Source organism: Cervus canadensis, chromosome 1 (assembly GCF_019320065.1).
Source record: "Cervus canadensis isolate Bull #8, Minnesota chromosome 1, ASM1932006v1, whole genome shotgun sequence".
NCBI lineage: Eukaryota > Metazoa > Chordata > Mammalia > Artiodactyla > Cervidae > Cervus > Cervus canadensis.
Genome location: NC_057386.1, coordinates 107,552,226 through 107,566,406, shown reverse-complemented (window position 1 = coordinate 107,566,406; position 14,181 = coordinate 107,552,226). Strand labels below are relative to the sequence as shown.

The window sequence follows — 14,181 nt, the reverse complement described above, 5'->3', positions numbered from 1 at the left end:
AAAATCAACATGTAAAATAAAAACAAACACCCTTCCTCAAATACCTAAACTGCAGCCAGGGTAATGGGATGATCACTATTTATTTAAACCACTTTTTTCCCAGCCCAAAGGCAACAACTTAAGTATGACCTGGGAAAAGGATAAATGGAAGAAAAAAACAAAAGAGCACAACTTAGAGCAATCCAACCCCTTCGCTATTTTCAGCAGGAATTAGGGCACCCCGCTTCAGCTGAGCAGTTGGTGTGGGCATAAGGAGAGGCCCCCCAAGGAGCCCCAGAGGCCTTCTCTCCCCCAAATCCAGCACACAGCCGCTGTCCCACTGCCCTGTTCCAGGTGACTCTAAGCAAACCCAAAGTGACGGAGCATCCCCTCAGAGCCAGTAACTAAAAGCCAGCATGTTGCAATTATTTTATTTTCCAATCAGTCAACAGTCCTGGCTTATGGCTTTCTTCCCTTCTTACGCAACGACTGTCCTTCTCCAGAGAAAGCAACGAATCTGCCTCCAGCTTCATCCTGTGAAGAGAAAACACCATTTTCAGAAACTCCTTGGAAGTTTACTAGAAATGCTTTATTCTGTTGACTGGAGTACCATCTCCTACTTTATTCCTAACAAGAAATATCTTTGAAATAGAAATGTAAATTATCACCTACTGAACTGAAAGTAAAAGCAGAATAACTACTCTACCACAGCCTTTTTTCTCAGGTTGAATATACATTGTTTTGCAAAGGTATCCCACTTTCAACATAGAAAATACAAAATATACCCCCAGAAGAAAAACCACCCCAAAAACACACTTCCAGTCCCTGCTGTGTGCCTCCATAGACACTCCCCCACCTCAGGCCATGAGTCTCTCTTCTCACACTGATTCCAGCCCGGGGCGCTGTTATTTCCAGCTCTGCAGCACTAAACCTGCCTTGGTGAGCAGTTCAGCGTCTTTGCACACAGCTTTGACTTTCCCTAGAGGCTCAGCTCCTTGGCAGACGAGTGCACTTCTTTAAGCTTTACAGAATGGTGACTCGGCAGCCCTCAGTCTACCAAGCTCTTCTCCCAGCAGAAAGACTGCTTGTTTTCCAGAAGCCCCGACAACACCATCTGCCTCTGAGCTCTGCTGCTAGTTGGGGAGACAGTGCCACTGGAGAGGACCCGGGCTCCCAGGCACTCAGCCAGCACTGACCACCACCCAGAGCAGCTGGTGTTTCTCAGGGGCCCATGCAGGGTTCTCGTGGTGGCGACCACGCAATGGCACGCCGAGGCCGAGCCAAGCAGCGATCCTCTCATGTAGGCCCTCCGTCCGTCCTGCGGTCAACACCGGAGCCTGGCTTCTCTCGTGTGCACAGATCAGCTGCAGGAGGGCCCCTCTGACTTCAAGGCTTGAGGAACCTGTCTCCCGGGCGCTAGGAGCTGTCCTGTCTGCATGGGCCACGCTCCAGGGCTGCACACAGCCGTGGGGAGGCCCTGCTTCCTGGGTGGCAGGCTTTCTCATTTCTACCCTATTCCTTCGTTTCAGTGGTACGTCACAGTAGCCTCCTGAGAGGAGGCCCACAGAGGAGGCCTTTTAGGGAGCTCTTAAACAACTGAGAACATCTCTCCTTTCGAGGCTCACTGATGGGGCTGGTGTGAGACTGCTGGGGCCACCAGAACTCACGACCACAGGCTGGCCCTGAACACAGACACAGCTCCTCACAGCAAGGTGCGGACCCCGAGGCCCAGGGGCCGGCAGTGTGGCTTCCCGGGAGGCCCCGCTCATGGCTGGCAGGTGGCTGCCTTTCCCCAGGGTGTCCACATCTCCTTGGCGTGGAACAGGGCCCACGTGGAGCCTCATGCCACTTCACCTCTGGAAGGCGCGCCTCCAAACAAATCACACTCTGAGGCTCAGGGGTGAGGGATTCAACACAGGAATTTGCAGGAACCAGGCACAGAGGTCCGAGGACCCTGCTCCACCGTGTCCTGGCTTTCGTCCAGCTAAGCTGCTGTTCCTGACCCACAGCAGACTCTCCACGTCCTGGAAGCTTTAGGGTCTTCCCTCTGCCCCAACCTGGAGCTGTTTCCACTCACTGTGCTGGACGTCTGGAGGGCCCCTGTCTGGGGAAGTTACTTCCCTGGTGCTTCCTGCCCCTTTGGTGTCTTTGAGCTCCCGGGACTGGGGTGCTGGCAAGGGAAGCCTTCCAACTGCAGTCTTCACTCTGGGGGAGTCAGTTGGGACCTTCCCTGGGCGCCACTGGCAAAGATCCTCCAGCTGCAGCCAGCCCAGCCTGTGTGCAGGAGCCGGGCGGGGCGGACGCCAGGGGGACAGACTATCACCACCGTGCTGAGGGCCATCCCGGGACCGTGACGCTCGGCCCTTCTCCTGGGGGCGGGGCCAAGTGCCTTGGGACAGGCGCGCAGTCCTCAGCACAGGCCCTGCCCCCTGCCCCAGCAGGGCTGCGGCAACCCAGTCAAGGGCCTTGGTCTCCTTGGGGGCTCCCTCACGACGCCCGTGAGTGTGTCACCTGTGTCCCAGGACAGGCAGCGGGAGGGCACCTGCCAGCCACCCCCATTACACACCGCAGCCAAAACATGTTTGCGCACACCCGTGGCCCCACCCTTCTGATGGTCAGGGACGAAGGAGCCAGAGGATGCCCGTGAGGCTGGCCAGCAGCTGGGCTGGGGGGAGCAAACGGCTGGCAGGGGGGCCGTGTGAGCTCCTCTCAGCCTAGAAAGGTCTCAACATGCTGTCAACTTGAGGAGCATTAAGGCCAGGAAGGGCTGTGAGTGGGTCTCTGAACCCTCCTTGGTTCCCAAGGGACAGAGCCTCGAGAAGGAAACCAGGAGACTGGGGTCTGAGGTGGGGCTAACCACCTAACCCAAACCCGAACACCAGCACAGTCACAGCAGCCAGACAGCAGGCTGTGTGGGGTTTCTGAGCCAGTTCCCGGAACCCAGGAGAAGGGCCCGTAAGGCGAAACCTCCCCTCCCGAGGGAGGCACGTCTGGAGTGTGGAGGCGCTGGGGTGGCTGCTCAATGGTCAGCTCTGCCCAAGGCCTGGGCAACCTGAACACCCCCACACCCCTGCACCCTCACATTCTCTTCTGAGATGCAGACGATCACAGCAGCTGCCCTGCAAGATCGACCCAGAGCTTAAACATTTCAGTGCACAGCACACAGAGCCTAGGCCGGACCCGCGCAGGAGGGCAAGGAGCCGAGACCTCGCCCGTCCCCACCACGGACCCGGCAGAGTCCACACGGCTTCAGCAGGACGGCCAGCCCACGGGGAGGAGGGCCAGGATGGAGAACACACGGAAGGAGACCCTCGTTCGAAAGGGAAAGAATCCCGTTGTCACCGGTTGCCAAGGAAACCTGTCATGACTCACGAGACACTCACCTCCTCAACCTTTTTGACCAGCGGACGGGAGTTTCTGATGAACGTGATCTTACCAAGTTTAAATTCGTAGTTGGGAATTCCTCTATAAAGAGAGAGCAGGAGAAACACTGGTGTCAGGAGAAGGAACTAGAGTTCACTTGTGAGCATGGAGAGTAAGCAGCTTCTCCCTTTCAGCTTGGAGGCTGCACCCACTACACCTCATGCCAGCCAGAGGGCGCCTCCCTGCCGACTCCAGGGGGAGCAGAAGGCATGCAGCAGTGTGTGCTGGGGCTCACACCAGTGTCCTCCAGCCTCTCATTCTACACGCACTTCATTCCCCAAGAGGTCGGGTGCAGGCCCGTCTGCGGCGTCTCACAGTTAACGGAGACGTAGTTCAGCCCTGCTGTCATGATGAGGGCCATGAGAGCCAGGACTCTGCCCCGAGTCCCTGGACCAATCGACCGGGAGAGGCGGTCGGGCAGTCACTGACAGCACGAGATGAAGATGACACGTCCCAAGTTGGGATGGCCAGGTTGTGGGCAGAAGAGAGGTCTGATGAGGCCTGCAAGCGGCTCGGCAGGCCTGGCGGTGGGGCAGCACCCACAACCTTGCAGAGCACGGCAGGCGAGGGCCTGGGACAGGGCCAGCACACCCACCTCTTGATGTCTCCGGGCCTGACTGGGGAGGGGCTGGGCTCCACCCCCTTCTTCTTCCCATCCAGTCTGTTTCCGGAGCCGGAGAAGGCCTAGACGAGTAGACTGGGGCTGAGAGGGGCCTGAGGCAGGGGGCAGCACTGCAGGGCATGGGCAGGGACCGCCTCAGGAGCGCAGTGCCCAGCCCCCCAGGGCCCTGTGAGCTCAGGGGAACCCCCCTGCCGCGCCACCCAGGGCACTGGCTGCCAAGGACCGGTGACGCGCTTGGCTGGGCCCACAGCTCAGCTCTGTAACCTGCTTCCTGGCCCCAGGCTGAGCCTCGGGCCTGCTCCCCTGCTTTCCCAGGGACGGCAGCAGTGCGGGAGGCCACCATGTACTGCAGGACACGGTCCAGAGACCACAGGAGAGGTCACGGCTGGTGAACCCACTGAAGGGCTTATGTGTGTCTGCTGTACTATTGCTACTTTCTGGTAGGCGAGTTTTTTAGGAAGTCGGGGCTGCCTGACAGTTGCTGGGAGGATCCAGGAGAAAGAGGATGGAGGAGGGTCTGGAGACTGAGGAGGCGCCAGGTGCACGTGTGCGGGATCCCCCGGCCCAGGCCCGGCTGAGGTCCCTGGGGTGTCACAGACAGTCACATGGCGGCACTCACACGGAAGCCCAACTCCCCGGTGTAGCCACTGTGTTCAGCTTCGCCTTCCTGGAGGAACAGGGAAACGGGACAAGCTTCTCAGTGGGGCCCCTCACTGCCCCTCTACCGGCACCGAACAGCCAGGGCACACGGGGCCAGGGAGTGGGTTGGGCGGGGAGAACACGGCTGCATCGGCACCAGCAGAGGCAGAACCCCGCGGTGGGCGCGTGGAGCTCTGGAGGGACGTGGGGGGGCGACTCACTGCTGACTCCTCATGCTGGGCCTGCCTCTCCGGCTCCTTGTAGCCCAGGGGAGCGTCGAAGTCCACCTGTGCCCAGAGGAAAGCACAGTGACGCAGGGCCACATGCAGCCTCTAAGCTGGGCAACGTGGGCCCATGGGCAGCTGTGGGAGCCACACAGAAGGGGCCACTTCCTCGACAGTCACGTGTTAGAGTCACAGCGTGCCATTGGCACCACGACCCCGCCCCATCCAGACCTCCCCAGTCCTCACTCACTCACTCACACACACACACACGACCCCACCCTGTCCAGACCTCCCCAGTTCTCTCACACACACACGTGTTCTGTTCTGAGCATCACTGCAAGTCTGTGCCCACCCCGGTTAAGATCCAGAGCAGTTTCCACACCACAGGGACCCCTCCCTCCCCAGGACCCCACTGCCCCACCCCAGCAACCACTCCTCTGCCCTCTATTCCTGAGGGCTGTCATTTCAAGAACGCCACATGAACGGACCCAGGCAGATGGAACCCTTCTGCTGGGCATCCTGCCCAGAAACCCAGCGTGCGGGGCCATTGTGGGGACCAACAGTCCCCTCCTTGGAATTGAGTAGCCCTGCCTCAGCCTCCAAGGAGACAGGCCCCTGGCAGGGCTGTTGTGCTGGCAGGTCTGGCCGTCTCAGGACCGACAGCAGCCCTGCCACTGATTACAGGTCAGCAGCCTCCTCAGAGGTTCTGGCAGCATCTGCTCCCCGCTCCACAGCAATCCCGCAGCCGCTCACGTTCATGTCGCACTCGATGATGGACACAGCCCTGTCCGGCTTGGTCTCCATTACGCGCAGCTCGTAGATCTGGGGAGAGAAGGGGGTGGTTCCTGGCAGCTCTGGGCCCGTCACACTTGTGTTGGCACTCCCGGCCCTGCACACTCACTCCCCTCATGACACCCTCCCCAGCCACACCTCCCACTGCAGAGAGCGGGGGTGGGTGCCCCCCGGGGCCTGTCCCTCAGCTGACCACCCTGGTAAGTGACTCAAATCTGACAAGGCAGTTAGGCAGCAAACTGTAAAAGACTGAACATCTATCCCAGGAAAGTTCACTTCCAGAAGTAACTGTTGGCAGATAACAAACTAAATGCTGAGTGAGACGGTGCTGAGTACGCTGGCTCCAGCACGGCTCATCGTGGGGTGCACTTAGGCTGCCGGCGCCAGACTGGTTATGTGAATGCTTGGATTCCCCTGCACCAGGTCAGAGGCGCCAGGGCTTCCCAGGCAGCCAGGAGGAAAGGCGGCTGAAAACCAGCTGTGGGTGTCGGGGATGAGCTTGTGTGGGAAAACGCGCACCAAGTCAAAGGGACAGGAGCAGCAAGTGGCTCTCCCCTGTGCTGTTTCAGGCTCTCTCTCTGCCTGGTGAGCATCCTGCTTTCATGATGCACAGCTGACACGGCTGCACCACTGAGAACACTGGCCGCGAGGGACGGGCCCCCAGCACAGAGAAAAGGCTCAACACCCCTTGTCTGGCCTGCAGGCCCCCCAGTGACTGATGGGAGTGAGTCTGTGTTGCTGGATGGCTTCTGGCACTGCTGCTGCCGTGATCAAGGCTGCGTGAACATTCGTGTCTGTGCTCCAGGGCACATGCTCACCTGTCTACAGCTGTTTCCAAACTGCAGGTCACAACTAAATAGTGACTCATGAAACCAACAGGGCTGCCACCAGGGCTAGGAGAGAGAAACCGAAGGACTGCTCTCCAGCCTACAGCAGTCTCGAGGCACCACTAAATTGGGGTGCTGCTTCCAGAAAGCCTGGCACAAGGGGAGCTACCTCGGCATCCACTAGGCCCCTCAAGGGCCCAGGTTCCCAGGGAGGCCCTGACCCAGACCTCGCACCACACACGGACGGGCGACCAGCCCTCAGCACAGGCTGTCCAGTCTTCTCAGCAGGGCCCTTTAGAGGATCCAGTCTCCATACTTCCAAAAACAGAGACCCTGACGTGCATTTTAATGCTATGCACACCTGAGTAACTGTCCTTCCCTTACCATGCAAAAAAGTCACTATCTTTCATCATCAATTTTTTTTGTCCTTATACTTTAAGAACAACGATGTCAAGGTTGCCTGTAATCTAAAAAGCTTAAGATAGGCAACACCGAAAATGTCCCCACTAAGCTAAACGGAACAAGACTATTTCTAAGTTTATGAGAAAATACAAAAGTGTAACTCAAAATCCGTAAAGATGAACAGTAACAACTCTTAGGACTGCATGTCTCACAGAGGGAAACTGTCAGAGAGCAAGTGGCGTCCGACCCTGAAGAGTGTCTGTGTGGGGGGGTGTGGTGTGTGTGTAACTGGTGTCTGCTCCCACAGTGTGAGAAACAGGGGCTCCTACTCACAGCCTCAAGGCCCTGGCACACATGGGGCTGAGACATTCACCTTCTCGTTGTAGTTGATGGCAATCACATCCCCAGTGGTCAGACAGGCGAAGTTTCTCAATGCGTTTTCTAATCTGTAGACACACACGGTCAAGGTCAACAGAGCAAGATGGAGTCCTCACATCTGAACCAAGTGCCCACAAGGGGTTCACAGCATCAGGTCACCCTGTGTACTGAACAGTCATGTGTCTAGTTGGGGCGATGGTTCAGTAACATTAAGGAAGCACCTCTAACATGTGGTAACGGGGTGACCCTCACTCTCCACTGAGGGAAAGAACCAGCCATGGAGCAGTGAGACCCCCAAACCCTGAGAAAGGCAGATCTCTGAAGTGGGAGGCAGCTAGGCTTCTGGGGCCAGGGATCAGCTGAAGACAGGAAGAAGGGGGCACAACCACCCTTCTGGGGAGACGCATTAGCCAAGCTCGCTGAAGTGTGCACTCCACTGCATGTACATTTCAACGAGAAGATTTAAAAAATCCTATGGGAAAAAAGATTGAATGAACACAGGTAAAGTTCCCTTGAGAGTGAAAATGTTTTCATTTATACTTCTGCTGTTTCTACCTTTTGGGCGGTAACTTGTATTTTGCCATATGTTTTAGACTAAAAACATCAAATAACAACAATTTTTAAAGAAAAATTGGCTTATAAGTCCTTTCTTTAAAAAATACTAAAAGAAAAAAAATTACTAAATACTTCTTGAAACTGAGTCACCTCGAGTGCCCAGACAAGAGAATAATGCCCAAACACACAGCATGCTCCATCCTTAGCAATCTACTGATCTGTATTAAAGACACGGTCAAACGCAACGCACGGCTCCAGACGCGCCACTGGGCTTTACGCCAGGGTCCCTGGAGGAAGGCACAGCTGCCCTCGGGCGGGGTCCGCAGAGCTCCCAGCACGCTCATCCAGACCCCCAAGCCATGTGGATGCATGGGCCCAACGCCAGTGCTCTCACGTCAGTGTTGATCACGACTGCTGTGTGGCCCCGCAGCAGGCACACCCCACAGAGACCGGCTGTCACCCGCCGCCTGCATAGCTCCGCCCGCAGAGAACCTGTCCGTCTTCAGAAGGATACACGGCCTTGGGGTTGGTGATGTCCAGGAAGTCGGGGCTCTGCGGCTGGAACTTGGAGTACGTGGCCACCTGCAGGTTGACGCTCTCCACCTGAACCAGGCCGCCCTCCTCCAGCAGCAGGTTCTGCATCATCTGGAGGGGAGCAGATGGGGCAGAGTAGGGGTGCAGCTGGGGCAGGGGGGACACAGCAGGAACACCTGGGGCAGCCAATTGCTGGAAGGTCGCCAGGCGAGGCCCCAGCTGCCAGCTCCAGGCCTCCCCAGGCCAGAGCCCTCCCACAGGGACCACCCCCCACTTCACCCAACCCCCAAGGCCCCAGGCCACCCTTTCTACACTGTCCGGGACACTGCATTTCCACATAAGACCTTGTAAACACAAGGGCCCTTGGGCACCTTCAGAGTACCTACAACACTGAGAGCAGCTGGCAGTCACAGAAGACAATGCTGAAGGTCAAGGGGCAGAGGGGGCAGCCATGGGGCCCTCACACTAGGGGTGCTGCAGCCCAGCCCCCCCCACCAGCACTCCTGGCTGCCATGGGCCTGCCCTGCAGTGCCGGTGTGGCTCTGCCGGCCTGGGGACGCACTGGGCCAGCCTGAGCGCAGAGAGGCTTCATCCCCACGGCAACAGGGCTGAGTGCTCTGGAGACTCAGGTACAGGCGCACACACACACACAGACACACAGTAGGGAGAAGAAAATAGATAAAAATCTAAAACTCTGTATTCAGATCATTTGAAAAATACTCCTTCTCCATCACTTAAAAAAAGCCTGACCCAGGAAATGTAACAGCACGGCTGTGGTTTCCACGCGGGGCCCTGGTGCACAGTGTCCACGGCCGTACGTGACAGCCGCCCTGGAGCAGGGCTGCACAGGCCGGCTGCTCACCCAGTGCGGGAGGTAGCAGATGCCCTCGTCAGCCACAAACTCTAGCACCCCACAGTGTGTCACTCGGTCCGAGTTCTTGTTGGTCAGTTTGAAAAGCATGGGGTAGGTGATGTTAAGTCGGCCTGAAAAGAGCAAGGGATGAGGCTCAGCTTCTTCCAGGAAGAGAAACCCTGTCCCTAGACCCTCCCTGGGGAAGCCCCCACCCCCGGCAGGTGCTAGGACCCTCGTGGGGCTGAGCCCTGCTTTTCTGCCCACTCAGCAGACCCTGCACTCCAGCTAGACCTCAGGACATTTGCTGAGACAGGAACGCAGCACCACTTATACTGGTGCTTGTCTGAAATCCCAGTTCTAGAAAGTGACACGTTTGCACACTTATTCACAGTTTGCGTATCAACCAGGTGCTGGGAAAAGTCAGAGGGCCCAAAAGCACATCTCCGAGAGTGCCCAGATGCTCGTACCGGGGAGGCTGCTGGGGGATGCGAGGCTGGGCGCCCAGGGACTGGGAAGCAGAAGGGCTGGCAGCAGGAACAAGGTACCTCAGGCACCGGGCCCTTGTCACCAGCATGTCCCGGGCTGCAGAGCTGTGCAGCGGGCTGAGGTGGGTCAGGGTGAACCGACTCATCAGGAATCCAACCTCGGGTCTGAGATTCTCGCCATTGGAAAAGACCGTGTTTCTCAGTCCAATAATTTTCAAACTACATATTGTGATTTTGAGGAGCACCTCGGGGCGCACGAGCTTGCTGCACCCCCTCACCTCCTCTACCCAGGGATTTCACCTGGACAGTTCCTCTATGACTGACGAGGTCTGTCTAGCCTCTGTCCCATCGACCCGAGCCTCCTCTCTTGTCTGTTTGCCAACACGCCTGGTCTCAGTCCCGGGTCAGCTCCACGCATGAGCCAGGCTCCAGGCCGGCCCCTCCTCTGTGATAACTGGGCCTAAGGGCCATGCCCTGGGTCTACTCACCCCCCAACCCGGCTGAGCTGAGCAGAACTCCAGGCCTCCCTCCGCGGGTACAACGGCTGCAGCTAGCGCTGCCTAAGGGCCAGCCCCTGCCCCTGCCTGGTGCCACAGGGCCCTGGCTGTTTACACACCACAGGTACCGTCCAGAAAGCACTACTGCCCCCGAGCAGCCCCACAGACGGCTCCGTGTGTCCTGTTCAAAGGTGAGGACACCAATCCAGAGAGCTGCTAGTCTGGAGTCAGGTCAGGCCAGATGCAAAGCCCAAGCCGCTGACCTGCCCAGTGCGCGCCCGGCAGAGTGAGGACACCGCCCCAAGGGGCTCAGTGTCTGTGGCCGGGGTCTCCCCAGGTCCAGAGTGGGGCTGGGCTGTAAGGTCTCTGAGTGGTGCTCGTTGGAGGAGGGGTCGAGGGAGGGAGAACAGTGTGGCCTTTCTTGTCCCTGCTAAGAGGCAGGCGGGGGTGGGGAGCAGCTCCTGGGGTGGAGGGCTCAGAACTGTGGCTGGAACTGAGACAAGAGGCGCGGGGAGACGAGAGGCCTGCTCGCAGCTTCCTCGCGGGGCCACCACCGTCCTTGAGGGGAAAACCCTGTGCCTCCAGCCAAGGGCATCAGCTACCCCAGCAGCATGAACGGCCCTGGCGCTCACACCCGCCTTTAGTTTCGATGGGACCTGGTTGGGGGGGGGGCTGTCAGAGGAGCACCCACAGGCCCCAGCCTCCCAGCCCAGCGAGCACCCCCCAGGGACAACTCCCAACCAGCCTTGCTGAAGGGTGCCTCTACCCGGGTACTAAGGGGCTTGCGTGTGGTCCCAGTGCCCACATTCACATCACCTCTGTTCTCAAGTCAGGTAGGAAGTACTTACTGAGTTGGTCGAGGGCTGAGGGCGGCATAATTACTGTGGAAAGAATGTTTAAGACATGTTAAGAGAAGGAAAACTAACAGAACAGAACAAAACCCAGAGTACGCTTTCTGTTATGTCTACACGAAGTACTCAAGGAGACTAGTGGGGCAGGCAGAATTTCATATTGCTCTGTCACAACAAAGTTGGGCGGCTGGAAGTTATCTGACAGAACCACACGGCCCTCAGCCGCGAATGTGATCATAACAGGACCCTCACCCCACCTCTTAGCCGTCCGGGGCCGTGACACCATGACAGTGACCAGTTCCTGTTCACATGCAGATGAGGGCTGCTGAGGACTAGGGCCCTGCAGGCTGGGGCGGGAAGGGTTACGATTCAAAATAAAACAGCACATACTCTTCCCTCCTTTCTCCACATCTGACCTGTCATTAGGCCCCGCAAGCATGGACACGGAGAAGCAGCGGTACTGTGTGGAGAAGCGGTTCTGGAAGACCCGGGGAATCGGGTGGTCAAACATGTTGAAGGAGAACTAGAGGGAGGAAGGAGACGCTGCAGTCAGAACAGAACACAAGCCTGGCCCTCCCGTCTGCAGCCAGAGGTGGTCAGAGCAAGACTGCCCAGTCGCCACCGCCCAGGGGTCTGGTGCACCGCCCAGCAGCTTCCACCAGCTGCTGTGCCCTGGCCTTCCGCCCAGCTCATCCCCGCTGTTCTCAGAGGGTGCCCCCAGCAAGCCTGTCCTTCACTTCTTCAGCCCCCGAGTCCCCCACCAGCAGGTCCCAGGATGTCCTGTGATGGCCATGTCCCTGCCCCCAACCACTTTCCTCTCATCCTGTGTTTAGGAGTGCCACCATCTGCTGGGCTCTGGTCTCCAAACACCAGGGAAACACCACTAACCAAACAGCTCCAGCCTCTGCCCTGGAAGAGCTGATGGTCACGACAAGGGAGACGAGCGCAGGAAACCGTCTGGGCAGCAGTGCTCTCAGCACAAGAGAGGGAAAGGAACCGAGAGCTCCGGGAACACTGTTTTAAGAGGATGACAGGAAAGCTCTCTCTGCAAAGACCAGAAGCCAGGAGCCCTCCCCCTTCCCCTGGCTTCCAGAACCACCCTAACCCTTCTCTGGACCTCCTCTGCTCCACCCAGGCCCAGGGCTCACACCCCTACCACGGGGCGCTCCATCACACCACACCCCTCCCCCCCGTACATAAGTGGAGCCTAGACACAGTGCCACCACAAGCATAAGACCCCAGCTCTCAAAGTGCAGAGGTCACAGGGGGTCAGAACACGCCGCCCGGCAACCCAGGGCGCTCAGAGTGCTGCGACTACCGTGAGGTGCCGGAGAGGAGGAACATGAAGCTGCACAACAGGATATCTACTCAAAGGGATTGGAACTAGGCTCTGAAAATACAGACGTGCTTTCACATTCACAGCAGTGCTCTTCACAATAGCCAAGGGCTGGAAGCTATCCCAGTACCCACCAACAGACCAATAAATAAAGAAAACGTGATCCATTCACACAATGGAACATTGTTTAGCCCCCAAAAGGGAGGAAATTCCAACACGTGTGACAATGATAATGAACTCTGAGGACACTGTGCTCAAATAAGCCAGACGGGGAAGGACAAACACTGTAGGATTCCCCTTATAGGAGATACTTAAGGCAATCAAGTTCAGACACAAGAAGAAAGGTGGCTGCCAGGGGTTGGCAGGAGAGGCAAGTGTTTCACAGGGACAGACTTTCAACTTTTCAAGACCAAAAAGTTCTTGACATCCACTACACATCATGAATATACATTACACCAACAAGTTGTACACTTAAAGATGGCTAAAGTGCTAAATTTACGACATATGGTTGTTTACAAGTTAAATAAAAACCTTAACAAGACTGCATATCTTGGCATGTCTTCTAAGCACACACTGTTAAAAAGCAAAGTCCGGTACTGATAACATAGCTTACTAGCAATTCCAGAACGAGCAAGCTGGGCTAGCTGTCTTCCACAGACAGCAAACACAACTCCTGCTTAAAACTGACAGTTCTCCACTCCCTGCAGAGCCACAAGGGAGTTTTCTAAACCGTGTCTCTCCTTCTTCTAGGCAAGACTCTCCACTGGACAAAATCTGAGCCAGAAGCCTAGCAAACACACAGCGTTTGGGATGAACGGAGGGAGTGGACTGGGGGCCTCCTCACCACACCTCACCACCCTCTCCATCGAAGCCCTGCGTTCTCTTCCCAGCACGAAACAGGGAATGGACACCAAGCCCTGAGCATGGACACCAACCTGTCCCCGCCCCGCTGCCCTCCAAGACAGGCACACTGCGCAGCGCCCGGCAGTGTTCCGGGGTTGGGAGGAGGGATCCCAACACTGACACACTCGGAGGCGATAAAACGGCCGGCACGGTGCTCACACAGCTCAGCAGGCAGACCAGCTTCCAGTACTAAAGGCCTAGCGTCTGTGGCCGACACAGCGCGCCTCCCTAAACCCTGCGTTCCCGAGCCGACGCTACGACCACGACGCCCGCTCCGGGCGCAATGAACGAGGGGTCTCGGAGCCGCGCTGTCCCGGGCGCTGGGGCGGCAAGGCCCGAGCGCTCTCCTCTCACGCCGACAGCCCCCAAATCGATCCAGCGCTTGTCCGCTGGAAGCCGACACGGGTCTACACCCGCGAGACTGCGCTCAGTCCCAGACGCCGGCGGACTCAGGCCAGGTGACTCGGCACCTCTGCGGCCTCCACGTCCGCCCGCCCCGGCCGGCCCTGTCCGCTCGGCCACTCACCATAGTGGACGCCTCCGCCTAGCCTCGCAAGAGCTCTCTGACGGAAAACGTTGCTGGTGGGAGCCGCCGACGCCCCCTCACAGCGGCCACTACAGCCGCCTCAGCCGCTTTGCCCCGGAAGCCTGGGACTCACCGGAACTGACGGAAAAGCACTTCCGGGAGAGGCGCGAGCTTCGGAACGCTGCGAAAGCAAGAGCGGCTGAAGCGCGAGGATCAAAAACCCCCTTCGGCGCGAGCGTTCAGATACACCTATCTAACGTATTCACCCTAGAGCACTTTCCGCGGTTATTTCAAATTAGTTTGACAGTGTCCCTTCTTGACTAATTGAGGGGGGGTGGGGCCCACTCCTCTTACT

At 57.7% G+C, this 14,181-nt stretch overlaps 1 protein-coding gene across 2 annotated transcripts; it reads right to left on the bottom strand.

Annotated features, from left to right (window-relative positions):
• Window positions 1-394: 394 nt before the first annotated feature.
• UFD1 (ubiquitin recognition factor in ER associated degradation 1) lies at window positions 395-14,156 on the bottom strand. Of its 2 annotated transcripts, none has more exons than XM_043489531.1 (12): window positions 13,960-14,156; window positions 11,452-11,584; window positions 11,059-11,091; window positions 9,238-9,359; window positions 8,356-8,486; window positions 7,282-7,354; window positions 5,641-5,709; window positions 4,885-4,950; window positions 4,644-4,691; window positions 3,998-4,086; window positions 3,363-3,444; window positions 395-513 (listed from the first exon to the last, which is right to left on the bottom strand). In XM_043489531.1, the coding sequence occupies exons 2-12, from the start codon at window positions 11,570-11,572 to the stop codon at window positions 439-441; spliced, it is 909 nt and encodes a 302-aa protein (XP_043345466.1). In that variant the 5' UTR covers window positions 11,573-11,584; window positions 13,960-14,156; the 3' UTR covers window positions 395-438. The 2 variants fall into 2 exon arrangements, with proteins under 2 accessions (XP_043345466.1, XP_043345463.1); XM_043489528.1 differs by having other exon boundaries at window positions 13,827-14,149.
• Window positions 14,157-14,181: the final 25 nt, after the last annotated feature.